The 17,455-nt window shown below is 43.0% G+C and overlaps 1 protein-coding gene across 2 annotated transcripts in view; it reads right to left on the bottom strand.

The window, feature by feature from the left end:
- SYNPR (synaptoporin) overlaps nucleotides 1-17,455 on the bottom strand; it is a 100,832-nt gene that overhangs the window by 10,396 nt on the left and 72,981 nt on the right. For both annotated transcript variants that reach the window (XM_056501281.1, XM_056501282.1), the window contains one exon: nucleotides 1,618-1,816. In XM_056501281.1, coding sequence (XP_056357256.1) covers nucleotides 1,618-1,816 — 199 coding nt within the window. The remainder of the gene's footprint in view (nucleotides 1-1,617; nucleotides 1,817-17,455) is intronic.

Consider the following 17,455-nt stretch of genomic DNA (forward strand, 5'->3'; position numbering starts at 1 on the left):
CTGTCCGTGGGAAGGAGGCAGCTGCAGAAAAAAAGCTGCTTTAAGGGCTTCTTTTACTTCTTATTTTAATTATTATCCTCCTCTGACTCTGTTAATAATAAATGTACTTTATAGCTTTAAATTTGAACTCATTTTGCCTTTAGAGTGTTTTTCTCCAAGTCCTTATCTCAACTCATGAACCCTTTGTTAATTCTTTTTCTTCCCCTCTCCTCTGCCCTACTGTAGCAGAAGATGGTAGCAAATGACTTTAGTGGGTGCCTGACATTTGGCCAGTGTCAAACCATGACACCCAATAACCTCCAAATGAAGAGGATTAATTTCCTTTGATATGGAAGGAGAACTTTTTTGGTTAATGTACATCAGTTTTGAATTATGCAAACTCAAAAAACCAGCTCACATCTCCCTGAAGCAGGAAAATCTTTCCCTCAAACCCCCAAGATGTTAACTTTACTTTCCTACAGTTTAATCTTTTGCTGGCTGTTATTGTAGTTACTTCCTTTAATAGAGTCAGCATTACTGCACTGGCAATTTATTTTTTTTTCCCATTACATATTTCTGATATTCCTTACTGGTGGCTTTTAGCCACTTAAGTCTCAGCAAAATGTCTGATTTCTGTCAGTCATAAACTTTAGAATTCTCTGAAATCTAGATAACTTTTTCTTACGTGGGTCCTTCATAAATTCCCCCCACTTTCACACCAAGACTTCAGAGAAGTATTTTCTCTCCCTTCTCCTTGCAGTCATGAGGAGGAGGGTTGTCCATGGAAGGGAGACTGTGCTGCAACTCTACAGCTCACAGATGCAGAGACCTGACCCCAATTCAGGTGAGGGTCAGCACCCAGTGCTTGGAAGCCCAGCAGGACCATGGGGAGAACCACGGGCCACAATGCACTGACAGGCAACAGACACCTGGGCCAAAACAGCCCTCCCTGACTTTACAGTCTCAGTTTGTGAGAAAATATATGCACAGCAGCACTTGCTTTTTATCACAAGCCTTCAGGAATAAATAAAAAGAAAAATAAAGGCATGAACAGCCACAGCTGGGTGGGTGCAGATGATAACTGGAAGGCTCACAAAGCAGTGTGGAGACACAAAGACGCTGGGAGCTCAGTGTCATGCTAGGAAAACAGCCATATAATTCTCCAAAGCAAAATAATTTGGCTTAACCCTGCAGTAATTAGCAATAAGCAATCTCCCTCGCTTGGCTTTGATCAGGGGCATGTTTTCATCTGTCTGCTAGGACAATGCTTAAGATCTCCTCTTCCCTTTTTTCCCCACCAATGAAGCTCTGCTATCACAGACATAGGGAGCTTAGATCCCAATCCTCCTACCACTCAGCTACAATTTCATTATTTGTGTGATCATCATCACTGTGGGCAATGGGAGAGAAGCACAGAATTTCACAAGTACACACAGAACTGAACTCCTCCTGCATACAGCCTCCATTACCTTTGATGTTAAAACATTAAATCACCATTAATGTAAAAAAGCAGGTGAATGCAGAGATGCTTTGGGCAGCAGGACACCTGGATCTCCCAGACTGTGCCAAAATCCCAACAACAAAAAGCAAGAGGTGAAGACGTTCACCTGAAACACTGCAAATGCTGCAAACACTTACAATTAGAGGCCCTCTGTTGTTCTCACGGTACTTGTTCTGGAAGAAGATATAAACCACGGTGGCAGCCAGCGAGTAGAGGAAGGCGAAGACGGCGATGGTGACGAAGAACTCCGCCGAAGAGGAGAAGTCCCCTATCAAGGCGAGCGTCTCCCGGCGCTTCCCTTCACAAGTGGGAGCCTCAAAATTCACTTGATGCAACCTGGAAAACATCCCACAGAGCAGCAGGTGAAGTACAGAAAATGGGAACTGTTGTCTGAGTAAAGATGAATGCGTTTGCTCTGTCTCATTCCTGATGCTCACTGATCCCTGGGAATAATTGGCAGCTGTGGGCTGGGCTCCTCAGAACCTCGAGTGCCAAGGTGAGACTGAGCACATGAACACATCTTTTAATCAATCCCAGAGAAAAGTTTATGTTCCAGTGGTTTGGTACAACCCTCTCCATTCTCTCTGGGGTTTTGCCATGGCAACAACTGAAAAAGGATAACACGGGAAACACTTTGATTCTCAAATTCTTACAATCCAGGCAGCAGAAAACAGGTCTTACCCTCATTACTAAGCCCATGGGATACCCATGTTTGAACATTCACAAATTCTTTGCATAAAATTGTCTAGTGCAGAGCAACCCATGGCTGTTAGTCCACAGGGCTGCAAGCCATATAGTGCTTCTACATTAAAGGCTTTAAAAATCAAGCTGCAGCAGAAATACACAACTTGGATAAAAGAAAAAGTCTGCATGCTCTGGTTTAAGCAACCTGAGCCCTAACTTCATATTCACACACTGTTTATCAATGACTGAGCTAATAAATTTATAGTTCTGTATGCAAGCTCATGTGAGACCCTTTTTTTCTGTAATAATTTTAATTTCTGATTCAGAAAAAGAAAGAGGATACATGGAGGGGTCATTTTGGGAGGTCCTGCTGCGTGGCCCATATTCACACCAGTGGGGACGTGGAGCCCAATGAAGGATCATGTTGTTCTGCCCTGCACAGGGTGAGAGGAGGGGATGAAGCCAGCAGCAATTAAAGAACTGATGATCTGGTGCTGAGAAAGGATTAGGCCTTCTGGGAGACAACCCTCTGCTCAAGAGCAATTAATGTGTGCAAGCAAGCCAATGGCAGCAGCAGGCATAACTATATTTGGCTAAATAAAAAGTTAATTCCCCAGAGGAAAACAAAGTACCCACAGCAGAAATCACAGAAGACGGATTAATGGACACTGGAGGACTGGATGACTTTTTGCTTTTGCTGATTAAATGTACCCAAACGTAGGCAGGACCTTTTCATCAGTGGTTGATGAATAAAGCCAATTATTTGCCTCAGAGATTTTATTCCCTGTCACTGTAGTAGTGGTGGGATGAAAACAAAAACCAAGTCTCCCCAGATTGCAGAGATGAGCAGTGGCTGAATTGCCTTTCCTGAATAAGCCAGCAAAGCCTGATGAAATCTGAACACAAGAGAGATCCTAATGCTCAGGATCAGCTTCCTGACTTCACTGTTTCCTGGCATCACCACACACACACTTTTCATCAGGGCTCATTGCTCTTTTCTCAGATTGGGGGATACAAGGAGAAGTAAGATTTCCTAGTGCCTGTCATGCCAATTTTGCAGTCTGGAGAGAAAGTGGTACTGTTTTAACCATTACCACGACAATGGGAAGATTTGAAATGCATGATTTGCATGGTCTCTGCCTTCTTCTGTACAGCTGTGTATTGGTGTGACTGTCCACTATCTCAGCCCAGTCTCATCAACAACCAACCTTTACAAAACATGGTAAAAAACTGAGACCGTTTTCCTTTTCTATTCTCTGTCTTCCTGACTGTACCTTAGTTCTGAATCATAAGCCAGAAAAAATATTTATATATTAACACCACACTTGTACCTTCCCAGCAGTGCCTTTGTGGCCAGGCACCTGTCAGGAATACGAGATCACAGAAACCTTCTTCCATCAAGTTATTTTTATTCACAAGCTTTTCTTTTTAGATTTCCTTGGTGTCTAAGAGGATGTGCAGTAATTGGTGCCTCTTGTGGCCACCTCACCTCTGTCAAAACAACCGAGATCTCTGTTGTGCAAAGGGCCCCAAAATAGACCATGATTCAGACCTGGGAAGAGAAGCTGTGACAGGGAAGAGAAGGGAGGGAGCCAAGCCCTGCAGTGGTTAGGGTGGGTGCTGACTTTACATGATACATCTGAAAAGTTTCTTTAAGGCAGAGGAGGATCAGTGACAGATAATCCAGTTTCACAAATCAAAACCTTTTTGATCTGGAATGGCATCTCCAAGAGAAAACTCTGATTTTTTCCCCACTGACATTGCTGAGTCAGCCTTTCTGGGGGCAGGATGGTTTGGTGATGACTCACAAAGCATTAATTGCCTCCACCTCCCACTTCTGATATAATTCTACCTGTTCTGTCTCTTACTTACATCTTCTCTTATCTCTCTTTGTTTATTTTACACCTCACCTTTTCCTTCAAGTCACCCTTGGCCAGTGTCTTCCTTCTGTTGCTTTTCCAATTTCCAGCACCACCCCTCCATTCAACCTTTGACTCTCCACTTGCTAAACAAAATCAGGAGCCCCAAGAGTGACCTTCTGCAATCACACCCTTTACACTTTGTTAACATTTGTTAGGCTGCATTAACAGGAATGATTTTCACTGATTGATGGGCAATACAAATAAGGAACACACCAATAATGAATTTACTTAATTAGGGAAACCTTTCCCCCTGTAAGTTCCTCCAGGGCTTTTTTTTTTTGCCTTGAACTGCACTGAGTATTGCTATTAATTCAGAAATAATTTGGAATGGGAACCTGACTTTGGAATGTGACCTTGCAGCCCACACTCAGCAGAGCTGCACTAAGGTCATCCTCACTGCCCATCATTGCCACCACCATCCCCTTTGTTAGCAGCAACTGCCATGGCCAAGGCATCCAGGCCCAAATTCCCTCCAATTCACTTCAGCCTGAACTAAGTCCACTAAAGGCAGTCAAGTTTCACTGATGAAGTCACAGTAATTAAGGGCTTCTGAGGTTTCCTCCACCACTTGGCAAACTTTCCATTGCCGTGGGAAATATGATGACAAGACAGCTGTATTGTCTAGCTTGACAAGATCAAAAGAGGGCAGGAATGTTTTACAGTGGAAAAGGGGATTTTTACATTGTTCCATTACAGGGAAGAGCAGTTACGTTTTCAGATGCTAATTACCCTCTCTCTGAAAACAATACATGAAGGCAGACACATTGAACAAAGCCACAGCTGTTATGTGTGCATGGGGGAGCAAAAGTTGTGCTCCCTCCATGTGAATGTGAAGTTGCCTTTTCTTCCTGAACTTCCTCAGAACAATATTCAAGCCACAGCTTTCCTTTAATAATTTTTTTTGAGCAGCTTAGTTCTCCTGATGGTCCTTGACCATGAAAATGGTCAGAGCCAACTGCCCCAAAGACCTGTGTCACTCCATCAGCAGACAAAGAAGAGCCCAAGCAGAAGGGTGAGTGATCTAATCTTGTCAGATTCACCCCCTTCAACAAGGCACACAGGGCTGAGACTTGAAGCCAACAGAACACACAATTAACACAAGAATGTGCTCAAATGTTATTGATGAACCAGCACAGATTTCCTCTCCTGGGCTTTGATCAGTGTGTGGATTAATAAATAGGAGATAAAGTTCTGCCTCCAAAAATTCTCAATGGGGGTTAATGTTTCCTTTACTAGGATCTAGTGAAAAACAGGCAAAATAAAGCACTCTGTTTGGCAGGTTGTCCTATTTTCTGAAAATAGCATCTTGTAATCCACCCTCCAACCTGTCTACAACATGTTGGAACAAAATCTGCAACACCCACACACATGCTTGCAAAAACCCTGAGATCCATTATCTTTTCATTGGGTTGTATTTCCCCCCAATTTGTTTCTGGTAGTCAAACTGTCAATTGTCTTTACTGTCTGCACATCCCTGGGAGAAATACATTGCTAGAAATGAGTTACTGCAACAATGCTTGTGGAGGGGTTTCTTGGGAAATGTTTATCTTGGCTGATAATCTCCAAAATGAGGGGAAAATGAAATTTCAAAATACAGTAGTGAAATGCTGACATGCACAGAGCCCCTCAGCAAGTCAAACTGCTCTGCTGAGGCACAAAAATGTGACAAAGGTTTACATCTTCCTTTCTCTGGGATACAGAGTAAAGGCATTTCTTTTAGTTAGCCCTGAAAACACTGGAGTTCCCTCATTTCTATGCTGGTGTGCTTTGACACTGGTGCCTCCAGCCAGCCAGTCCCTGGGCAAATGTACCTTGTTGAGGTACCAAATATGGATTTTTTGTAGGTTTAGTGGAAGAATAGAAATACATGGGAGCCTTTCCTCACACAACAGAGCTCATCATTCCTGTAAAACTTCTCCAGAGATATTACTTACATTAAGAAAAAGACTTTGAAAATAATCTCTAATTGTCAGGTCAAAGCAGAAATCTGCCTGCAAAAGAGAAGTCTTTTATTTAAGGAAATTGGGGTCCACTGGCTCTTCCAACACTCTTCCCAGCCTGTTCTTCTCACTGCAAAGAACACTTCCCCCAGTGCTGGGCATTCCTCAATGTTTGGTGTTAAATCCTGCCTATCTGCAAGGCTGCTCACACAGCAAGGAACAGGCTTCCTTCCAGTCTTCAGGAGGATGGATTGAGCGAGCTCTGCAGCTTTCTCAACCTCCTCCTCCCCCCAGATCTGCTCTGCAAGGACAAACTTCTGAGTGGGGGGACCCTGCAGCATCAAAACCATTATCCAGCAATTCCCATGGCATCTGAATCTTTGCACCCAGGCATCCAGGAGCTGATGAAGTTAATGTCAGGCAGACAGCCTGCTAATAACACATTTGAACACCTTGAAGCCATTAATGCTGAGGTTCTCTCCAGCCCTTCAAAGTCAAATAGCTGAGATGTTATTCAAGCCCTGGACAACTCTGGGATGAGCAGCTACCATGGAGGTGACTGTTCCCTGGCCTTTAGCTCCCTTCACTCTGTGCTATTCTGGTAAAATCAGAGGTTTCTACCCTTTTGCTAACAATGACAAGACTGTTTATTACCCCAAGCTGCTCTCCAACAGCTCTGTTCCCAAGATGAAGAAATTATTGCTTACTCAAATATTCCCACCCCTTACCTTTTCATTGCCCATCTGCTATCTCAGTGCTGCACATAGCACAGCCTTTCAAAACTGAGATGCTTATCTACCCTTCCTAACTATCCCAGCAGTTTGCCATACCTCACTCTAACAGCTGCCCCAAAAAACAACACCCTTCCAGACTCCCCAGCACCCAAAGGTGCTTCAGGACCCTCCTCCCCCACAGAGCAGCAGCTCATTCGTTTCCACCACACACCTGCCCCTATAAAATTGGTTAATTTTTCTCTGGAGACAGAAGGCAAAATTAAAATTCACCATCTGACTCAGCAATCCAATCCTGGTCTTTAGTTTCTTTCCTTTCTAGAGGAAGAAAGGATAGAGTTGGCTGATCAAAGAGTATTTGAAATATTTTTATTTCACTTTGAATTTCTGTCTGCTCAATAAAACCTCTCAATTTATTACAAAAAATGAATTCCAAAGCCCACATCACTCTGTAATTATTCAACACTACCAGTCATTTCACACAAATACATATATCATCTTGCAAATACTTATTCTTAGCTCCTATCCTGGACATCTGAACATCCTAAAGAACTCTCCTTTGTCACAGCTGACTTTAGTTACTTATACCCCTCCAAGTCCATGTCCAGAGCAGCATGACCAAAAAAAAATAAAACCTAGAAGGTGCTACTGGGAAGCTGACCAGGAAAGCTGTAGCAACTTACACTCTTTTCTGGTTTAAGTCCAGTCAAAATAATATAAAATATTTCCCTCCTTATACCTTCAATTTCTTAGCTTGCCATGTTCCCAGCCCTCACCAGCACATAGCTGTGCAGCAGATGTTTGGCCAGCATTATTTTCCTACAGCACTGGTTTATCAGGACAGGCTGCCAGGCACAGCTGCTGTCCCAGCACACCACACTGTGAGCTGCACTGGGACAGGGACAATTCCCCCAGTGCAGGCAGCCCAGAGCAGGTTCAGCAGGATGCCTGCCCAGAGGTGGGCACCACGTGGGTCCCTCTGCTCCATCCCTCTCCCCCTCATTTCATTCCAGTGAGTCTGAGACCCCCTCAAGGTGCTCAGGCCTCCAGGAAGAGAAGCTAACAACCCTTTGGAGGATGGGGTCTGAAGGCATTGGAGCAGGGACAGCACTGGTGGTGGGGAGAAGGCACCAGTGCAGAGACCCTCCTGCAGGACCCAGTCCCAGGGAATGTGTGCACAAAGCTCTTGGGAAACAGCCTGCACAGTACTGCTGGGGGAAGAAACATCCAGACTCGTGGCAGCCGTGGGAATGAGCTGCCCAGGCTGAGCACGTGGCAGGAATGCAAACCCTACTACTCCAGCGTACACCAAAATCCACAAAAAGGCTCCTTACAGAACACATGCTGCTGGGAGTGCTCAGAGAGCTGAGTGGGTGATCCCCACCCCACTTCCAAGCCTTTCTCCAAGACCCAGATTTATCTCCCAAGATAATTTCACAGCTCTTCTCAGGAACACATGCTGTGCAAGCAGAGCACAGTGCACAAAGACATGTTCCACCAGTCTTTACAGCCCAGATACCTTCCCAGATTGGGCACTTACATTATTTGTGGTACAGATTAGTGGCATCATACTCTGATTTCACTACACGAGTTTTTTGGGACAAACTGCTTTCTAGTCTCTGGGAAACTTTGCTACTATCTCTGAAGGAAGGTAACCCTTAATTATCTTTAAAAAATCATTGTGTTCATGGAACAAGGTGAATTAGAGGACCTGGAAATGCCACTGGCATACATTTACATTACCACATAAATAACTATCCAATGTTACCTGGTCCCATCAGGAGATCCTGACTGAACCCACAGCTCCCATGCCCCTCCTGCTGCCCTCTCCTCTGAACAGACACAGGAAACAGCTTCCAAACTAAGAAGCTCCTGTCAGAGCCAAACAAAAGCTTCCATTAGGAAAAAGATCTACAGAAATCTAAACATCTACAGATAAAACATGAGCAGTTGACATCATAAAGAAAAGGCCTAAAAATGCCATTGAATATAATAAGATTATTTATGAGAAGTGGATGTCTCAGATTCCTGGGCAGTATTTCTGCATGGAGCAATGTGGGACTGCTGATCCACTGTTCCTGCACACCAACACATTCTGCAGCTGCTCACACCACCTCCAGTCCACCTTCCCTTCACCATCAAATGGGCTATGAACTCCATGTAAAAGGATTCCAAATTATTGGGCATCACCTGGTGCTCAGCCAGAACCACCTGAAAGCACAAATGCTTCACCCTGAGACAAGCAGTGTCCACATACATTTTCATCCAGATCTACAGACCCTGAAAGCAGAAATTTCAGCCCCCCAGACCAACTGATATAAATACAAGAACAATTACAGAAGATGCAGCAACATTTTTTCCTTCATGTTGTATTTCAATATTACTTTGTATTTAACTATAATTTTCTAAGTATATTATCCTAATGTACTTAAAGCAATCAAATTAAGTTCTCTGTAGAGTTTTATGGGATGACTCCAACGAAACTCCCAGTCACAGTATGTATATTTGGAAGGATATGACAAATCCTTTCCTCAGGGAGCTGCTGGGCTCAGCACAGGCTGAGCAGTGCACCAGGCAGGAGCCAAGCAGACTTGTGGGTCTGCTCATGGACCTGCAGGTCCTACTTATTTTCATTCATACTGAATGAAAAATGTTGTATTTCTCTCCTGGCAAATAAATTAATGTGAAATCCAGGTGTGAGAGGAGACCAAACACATCCCATGCATCCCATTCCCTGTAGTACTGGGGAAATCTTCAGGGACCCTGCACAGCAAATGCACATTTGGGAGCAGGGAAAAGGGGAAGGGAATGTGTTTGATTGTCCCCCAGCTGGGTCACCACGTGCCATCCAGGGGATGGGATCAAATGCCAAACAAAGTAAAGCCAAAGGGTGGCTGCTTTGGTTGCTCCTGTACTGACAGCATGAAAATGTGTAAAAATAAATTTGTAAGGGAAGTTTCCAAAAGTCTGACTTTTAGGAAAAGCCTTTGTGGCAGGCACAGATAAAACACCATCACTGCACAATACTGGCAGAGACTATTCACGAATATATATTAAAAATTTAAATAGTGAAGAAGCTGCATATATTAACAAATCCAAAATCAACTTCTACTTTAAGAACAAATTTGGCCTAAAGAATTAATGAAGAATTTTTCTGGCACTTAAACAGCATTAAACATAAAATATAGCCTCTGTGAAGAAAAATCAGCCAGTCTGGATCAACTGGACCATCCAAATTAACGAAAAATCCAATTTTTGAGTGGCAAAAGAAAAGGTCTACAATTTAATAAAGTTTTAAGAAAGTGTTCTCCCTTATCTATGGCAGACACCATCACCAGAAAGTTGCTACCACTTTCCTTTCCCCTCCAGCTGTGTGTCCATGAGCTCTTTGTTCTTGCAATGTTTGTACATGGGCGAGAAGACAAGAACTGATCAGTCTGGAGAGCTGCAAAGCAAGATAATCCTCCTCTGTGGCCCCAGTACAGCATTCAAAGATGTGTTTGTTTCGAGTTTTAAGGGATTAAAAATTACAGAGTAGAAGTAGAACACTGATGCTGGCAGCAACTGAGATGACCTTAACACCTGGAGAAGTCATCTTGCCTGCAGAGCTGCTGCCCCATCACAAAAATACTGCCTGGACCCATCAGCTTGTCCTTGGTTAATAATTGTCCTTGCAATTAACTGGAGAATTCATGGTTTTACAAATCCTCCTCAAGCACAGAGTCCCTGCTGACAGCCCAACACCACCAGCAGGAAGGAGCAGAGGCTTTGCCACCCCTGGGCTGCAGCTTTTTGGCTGTTTACAAACCAGTTTGACCCAGGAGTCAAGCCATCCAGACCAGCCATGGAATTGTGGAGGTGGTGGGTGGTCTCTTGTTCAACAACACCATTGTGATGAGAACCACATGCACAGGGTCAGCCTCAAAGAGAAACTGGAGATGTGGTGTTACCAGATTTCTGGTGGTTTCCTATGGATCTCATACAGGAACAAAGGGTGACTGGAAGCATCTGGTCCCTCACTTGTGAGAAAAGGGCACTTGCCTTTATCCACAGCTCCAAAAGTGCAAACAGGCAGTAATGACCATGCTTTGCCAATCCTGAAGATTTCTACAAAGTGGGTTTTGAAGACTGTGACTGGGGTCAGGAAGAGGCCCTCAAAACTAGAGAAGTCACAAAGTCATCCTTTTTTTATCTGTCTTAATCAAACCAGCTATAATTCCATCAAGTTACATTGTGCATTGTGCTCATGGACAGCTCTTACTGCAGACACAGCTGTCCAAGTAAAATAGCCCATTTTCTCCCATTCTACTGTTCTCTTTGTCTGAAAACTATTTCAGAGTCAGTGTGGTCCTTGAAGACTTGTGGACATTGGAGAACACTGATTTGCAGTTTTCAATTACTTCAGTGGTCTGTAGCCATGCACAAACAACAAAAATCACATCAGGGCTCTGAACTATGGGATGTACTCTCTAATCACTAGAGCCAGTTATAAAAATGTGAACTATTCTTTCCTATTACAAACTATGTTCATTCAAAGCTGAAAAGAAAAGTACTTATTCTGCAGACCTGGATCACCTTTTCCCCAGCCCAGGAGGCAATTTAAGAGCAAACAGCTCTAACAAAACCAACAGCTCATTGATCAGTGCCCAGTTTGGCTTTGCAAGCTCCATGTTCAGGTTGCTTCCAGACCTGTTTCAGTACAGAGACTTGACCAAGGTCTCTGATGCCTTCACTGTCAGGGAAGTGCTGAGGCCATACTTTAAATAGCTCACAAAGTCCTTGCATTCATGTCAAAATGGCATAAAAATCTTTGAACTGGCTTTCAATCAGTGGGGAAAAAAAAAAGTAAGATTTTGAAAAACTGAGTTGCAGTTTTCTGGACAGCCCTATAAATTACCAGATTGTAAAAATCACAACTGAGAAAAAAAACAAACCTATTTCCTAGTTAAAAATATATCTTAATGCTTCAGTTTGCATCATTAAGCCTTATTAAATACGAAGATACTTTGTGAAGGTGTCACAATCAGAGATATTTGTAATCTGAAGGATTTCCTGAATCTTACCCAGCAGGATGCAACATTATCTTCTTCATTCACACAATTTCCTCTTTCTACTCCCACTACTAATAGTAGTTAAAACGTAGAAGTCCTGGTTAGGCAAATTATTCATTAAGAGGTCAAAATTGGGTATAAAAAGCACTGCTGAGATCAGAGTTTGAAACAGTTGTGGGAAATAATTAAAGCCATGGCTGAGCCCTCAGTGCCCATCCCACAGAGCCAGTTTATATAACAGGGATATTGGTGAAAATCTCCAGCTTAGCTGATGTATTACTGAACATTTTCCTCATCAGTTCAGCTGTTAACCCCAGATCTGTAGTGCCAGATGAGGCAGTCACAGTTTGGCAAGAAAAGGGATTAAACTAATGCAGCTTTCACACACCAGCCTATTGCAGATCCAGAAGGGACCACTGTGACACAGCTTGTGGTCTTCTGAACTCCATCCCATTGACCCTGCGACTCCTGCTTGTGCAAAATCTGCCTCTCAAAAGCACCAAATTTTGTTCTAAGAAGTTCCAGGCTGGAGATTTATCCCTTCATTAAGCTGGAATGGGTCATGCATAGTTTAACCAGCACCTCTCACCTTCCCAGGAGCTCTGCCAAATCCACCTGGGAACTGGGGCATCTAAATTTTGGCACAGGTTACACCTGGAGCCAGTGCACATCCCCTGCTGCCTTGCTTTCGCTCCTGTCTATGCACAGGAGGTTTATCAGGCCACAGCTTGGTTTTGCAGAAGGGGCATCCTCTGTAAGATGAAGACATCCAAAATAAAACACAAACCTTAAGGAGTTCAGCTGACTCTGTGACTTTATTCCTTCCTATCTCCAACCTCCCAAGAAGTCTGGGAGCAGAGCCCACCACAGTTGCCTGAAAGTCAGCACTGCAGGCAACTACTTAGTTGAAAGAATTTCCATTTATCAGCAGCTCTCAGTCTCCCAGCCATCACAGGTATTTATAATCCTTCAGCCAGAATGTTTTTCATTGAATTCTGAAGCAAGATTTACTATAAATGGATGACAGAAAAAATAGAAGGACAGTACACACTAGCATGGAAATATGCTAACATTAGCAGAGGCCTTTTCCAAAGAAAGATAGATGCAAAGCTCAAAAAGTTAGATGCTTTCTCCTTAATTATCATTTGTAGCTTCTAAGTAGGCAATTTAGATCTGGCTGTCATATTTCAAATGGAAGACTAGACTACCCATTGCATGCAGATGAGGTGAACACTTTCAAGGGTGCTCAACAGGAATGTCTTTATTCAAATGAGATGCTTAAAGTGAATGAAAAGCTCCCATAAAACACAATTTCCTTTTCCTTCAGAAGGAAGAATCACTTGAAGAGACAGCTTTACTAGCACACTGAAAAGCTACTAATAGGTGATTTAGAATAAAATGGAAAACATTTGTTTTGCTCACTGCTGTGATACAAAGATGTGCAAAGACATATTTTCATCAAGGTGTCAGGTTAGCACCACCAGGAAATGCTACTCTGTCCTTCTCATAACTGTGGCTCAGTGTCCTAACACCTCTGCACACCACCACTGGCTTAGGTGAGACTGTTTAAAATATAACAATGTCATCCTCCAGGCCAATATTTTCCAAATAGTTTTCAGGATGAATGCCCCAAGAAGAGACAAGAGATACTCCAAATTAATTCCCACACAGCATTTAACTTTGGGATATACTGTGTGTGTAGGCTTGGTTAAAGCACCTCCAAAAGCTACAGGCAAAGAGATTTTAGTCCAGGGTCTGCCTCAAGACTTAGGGGCTGGTATTGAGATGGTTCTCCTTTCCCATTGCCCTGCAGACCCATGGGACTCCCACGAGCCACAGACCCCACCAGCATCACTCACAGCTGGGGTCTGGCACAGCATTCCTCCCTTGGCAGGACAGGTGAATAACCAGAGAGCAGCTGATGGCATCAGCACAGAGCACCTCTCCCAGCACACCATCACCAGAGCACTTCTGAGATGCAAAGGTTCATTTAAATCAGTAGCTGAAGAAGCCCAAGTGTTTCAGTGCAGCTCTGCCAGCTGCAAGTAAAACATCAAATTTGTGATGCGAATAATTATATAGCAAAAAATCTTCATACAGACTTGGTAAGTTAAGCAAACAAAAATACTTGCTTCTAGGAGGACTGATGAAAAAGCATCTTAAAATAGTGAATACCAATAACAAATACGTGCACAGTAGGTGTACTATTCAATAAATTATTATCAAAGTAAACACAAGGAAAAACACAGCACATGATAAAAATGTTGCTGGGATCACAGAAAATAATAAACAAATAGGACCTTCTCTAGGACTCTTATTACAGACAAAACATATTGCTTCAGGGCACTTGGATAAGTGACAAATCCAATCTGAAAGGGTGATGGACTGAGAGTAACAAATAATCCCAAGATGCTGAATTTTTTTTCCATCCCTCAAAGAATCATTGCCTGGGTGAGGGTCAAGTTAATAAAGATCCTAGTGTGTGCCAAATTTGCAATACACTCTGTATCAAGCACAGATCCTAATGCTAGAGAAAAACTGCTACTGTAGGGCCAGAGAAATTGATTCCATACTTGAATTTGTAAAACTTTCAAAATGCATATACAGATATCCAGAAGAATGGCTGATTTGTGCTTTAAAACATGAGGAAGGAAAAAATGTTTTGTGATAAAGCTAGAATCAGGCCAAAATGAGAAAAAAAACCTTAGGAGTATATTTGAAACATCTTTATAAATATCATATTAGGCATGGAAGAGTCTGGCAGGATCTGTAGAAGAGTGTGGCAGAGCTCCAGGAAACACTGTTGGAGGATATTAGGGTTTAGACTTCAGGTTAATTTCCACATCACAGGGTTACTACAGGATCATGGATGTGGGCTGCAGGAAGCTTAAATGAATCAGTGTAATTGTGGATGGGAAAGCATCCATCTAATCTCCTGTTCCAGGAGAGGTGGTGGAGCCGGATTTGGGGTCAATTATGCCAGTACTGGGGGGACTCTTCAGTGGTCACTGCACCCCAGCAGCCTGAGCTCAGAGCAGAGCTCAGATGGGAATGGCTCAGCCTCCTCACACTCCTGGCACAACCTCCCTGCACAGGCACCACCACATGGGCTTTTCTCCCAGGATCCTGTCTGCCAGCCTGCAAAAGCACCACTGCACCTGATTACTCTGGTGGTGGCTAGTGACTAGTACACTTCTGTGCTGTTCTTCACTTCCCCCTTTGCAAAGGGCAAATTAATTCAGGTCCAGAACTAACTAAGAAAGTGATTCCAGCAGAAAGGAGAAGCAGCCACCTTGTGAAATATGTTTCTTTGGGTTTTGCTTTTGGTGCTCCACAATTTCCTGCTACCAGAGTTACAACAGCAAGCCTAACTTCCTCCTAACTAGGAGCCAAGCCTAACTTCCATATACCCATAACTTTAAAAAAAACACCAAGAAAGAATTAGTATTAGTTTTAGAGGTATGTTTCAAAACTCCCTGTCTAATTGTACAAATTATTTCTCTTGCACTCATTTTTATTTCTTGCTGTAGACTTCTTGCAATTTGTAGATTGGGGTTGAGAAAAATCCCAATAAGCAGGTGTGAAGATGCTCCTTTGTTTTGGGAGCATCTGGGGCTACCTGCTGTGGAGTGCAGTGCTGCTTCAGTACATTCAACACTGGTCTGGGGTCTCTTGAATCACGCCCACACCCCACCAGCACTGGTTTTGCCCTCCTGCATCCCCCTTTTCTTCAGCTCAGGTGATGGGCCCCAGAAGCACGTGTCACAAGTGGAATGCTCATCCTTTCAGTCTGGAAAACTCCCTCCCCATTCTGATCTTGCTTTAATAAGAATGTTTTCAGGTTCCTTCAATCTCATTTCCAAAACATCCAAGCCTTCTTGCTTTGCCAAACTGTCCTATTCAGCCTCACTACTTTGTTTACCAGCTTAAAGCTCTTGACACTTGTCATCTACTGGCCAAGGTCTAGCAGTTCATCTTTTGGGAGAAGAAAATAAAGCCTCAAATCCACAGCAACAGACATGAAAGCAGCTGGTAGCACGGCTTTCTTTGTTTCAAGTCATGCTGGAAGGTGCAGCTCATAAAGAGCAGTGCTCAGGTATTTTGACTGCTTCAGTGTCACTGCTGACAGCCCCAACAGCACCACGGTGTCAGATCTCAGCAGCTTCTCTCCTTCCACCTACACCTCCCCCAGCTGACAGCCAATAATCAGGACTGTGAAGGCATTTGAGAGGAAAATGCCATGGGAAGATGGACCTGAATGCAAGACAACCGGTGGGAAATTCATCCTGCCTAACAATTCCTACAAGCCCATGCAGGGAGCCTCAGCCTTGGAGCAGAGTTTTGATTAGAGAGCCTCAACTTTTCTGAGCTGCTTCTTCCAAGCATATTCACTGCTCTGAGATGTTACCTTTCCCAGCTAATCTCACTTCTGTTTTTAGAGCATCCCATCTCCATTCTGTGGAAGGAACACTGGAGAAAAGCAAAAATAGCAAACACATGAATAGTCACAGGAAAGTCACAGGAATATTTAGATAAAACACTGAGATGACACCAAGTTCCAAAGGTAGCAGATTTTCCAGGCACACATCTGCTGCCTCATGCAATCTGCACATCTCTGGACACTTTTTGCATATGCCTCAGGTTTGCAAACAAAATCCCAAATTGCACAAAATCTAAGTCTATTCATGCTTCTCCTGTAACAGCAGCTAAGTGTCATCTCCCTTCTCACCTGCACATTTCAGGAATTTTAATACCACAAAAACCAACCACTGTACATGCCACACATCCCATCTGTGCATGCTGAGTTCAAGGACCAGCCACAGCCTCAGCTGGATCCCTCCTGCAAATAAACCCTATTTTGCATCATCTCTGCAACATGCTGGAATGTTACATTACCCATCAATTACTTCCAGTTTTCTAATAAGTAAAACTGTGGGATATTGCAGATCCAGCCACTTCTTTCTAAAAACAATGGTAAACGTGCCTGGTGAAAAACCAGGAGACACTTGATGGCTGCTTCTCTCTGTTCTATTCACTTTTAAAATAAAATACTATTTCATAATCATGCAAACTAAAAGCACTTCACTACAAGGTGTATTTGTAATGAATGTTGGAGAAATGACCTATTTGGAAGTGAATCAAATTACAAACTCACATAACTAAATTCTCAGGATCTCTCCTATGCATACTAAGCAGAAATGAAAGAAAATGTGGACATGTTCAAGGCAAAAAAATAAACATTTGTAATACCAGGAAATGTGACTTTTTTGAATAATAAATGTATGTCAAGCAAGAACAACATTTCAAGGAATCAAATTCAGCTCCCACTGGAATTTGCTGTATCTTAGAACATGTTAAAGAAATAGATGCTTTCAAGTCTGGTCTGTGCACAGCAATCATAAGCAAAACAGCATGTGATTTCCCAAGGAAGAAAAATAATTTCAGAATCATAGTGTACTAGACTTGAGATTGAATTATGCATTCTTTTCTTAATCATCGCAATTCCTTGAAGAAATCACTTACACAAAAGTGAGCAGTTTCTGCAGTGGACTTGACATATCTAAAACCAGAAGACTGTAGATGCTGTTTTGAAGCAGGATCTTAAATGGCATGATCATAACATATATATATGTATAATTACACTTCA

The sequence above is a fragment of the Oenanthe melanoleuca genome, chromosome 12 (assembly GCF_029582105.1).
Source record: "Oenanthe melanoleuca isolate GR-GAL-2019-014 chromosome 12, OMel1.0, whole genome shotgun sequence".
In the NCBI taxonomy this organism is placed as follows: Eukaryota; Metazoa; Chordata; class Aves; order Passeriformes; family Muscicapidae; genus Oenanthe; species Oenanthe melanoleuca.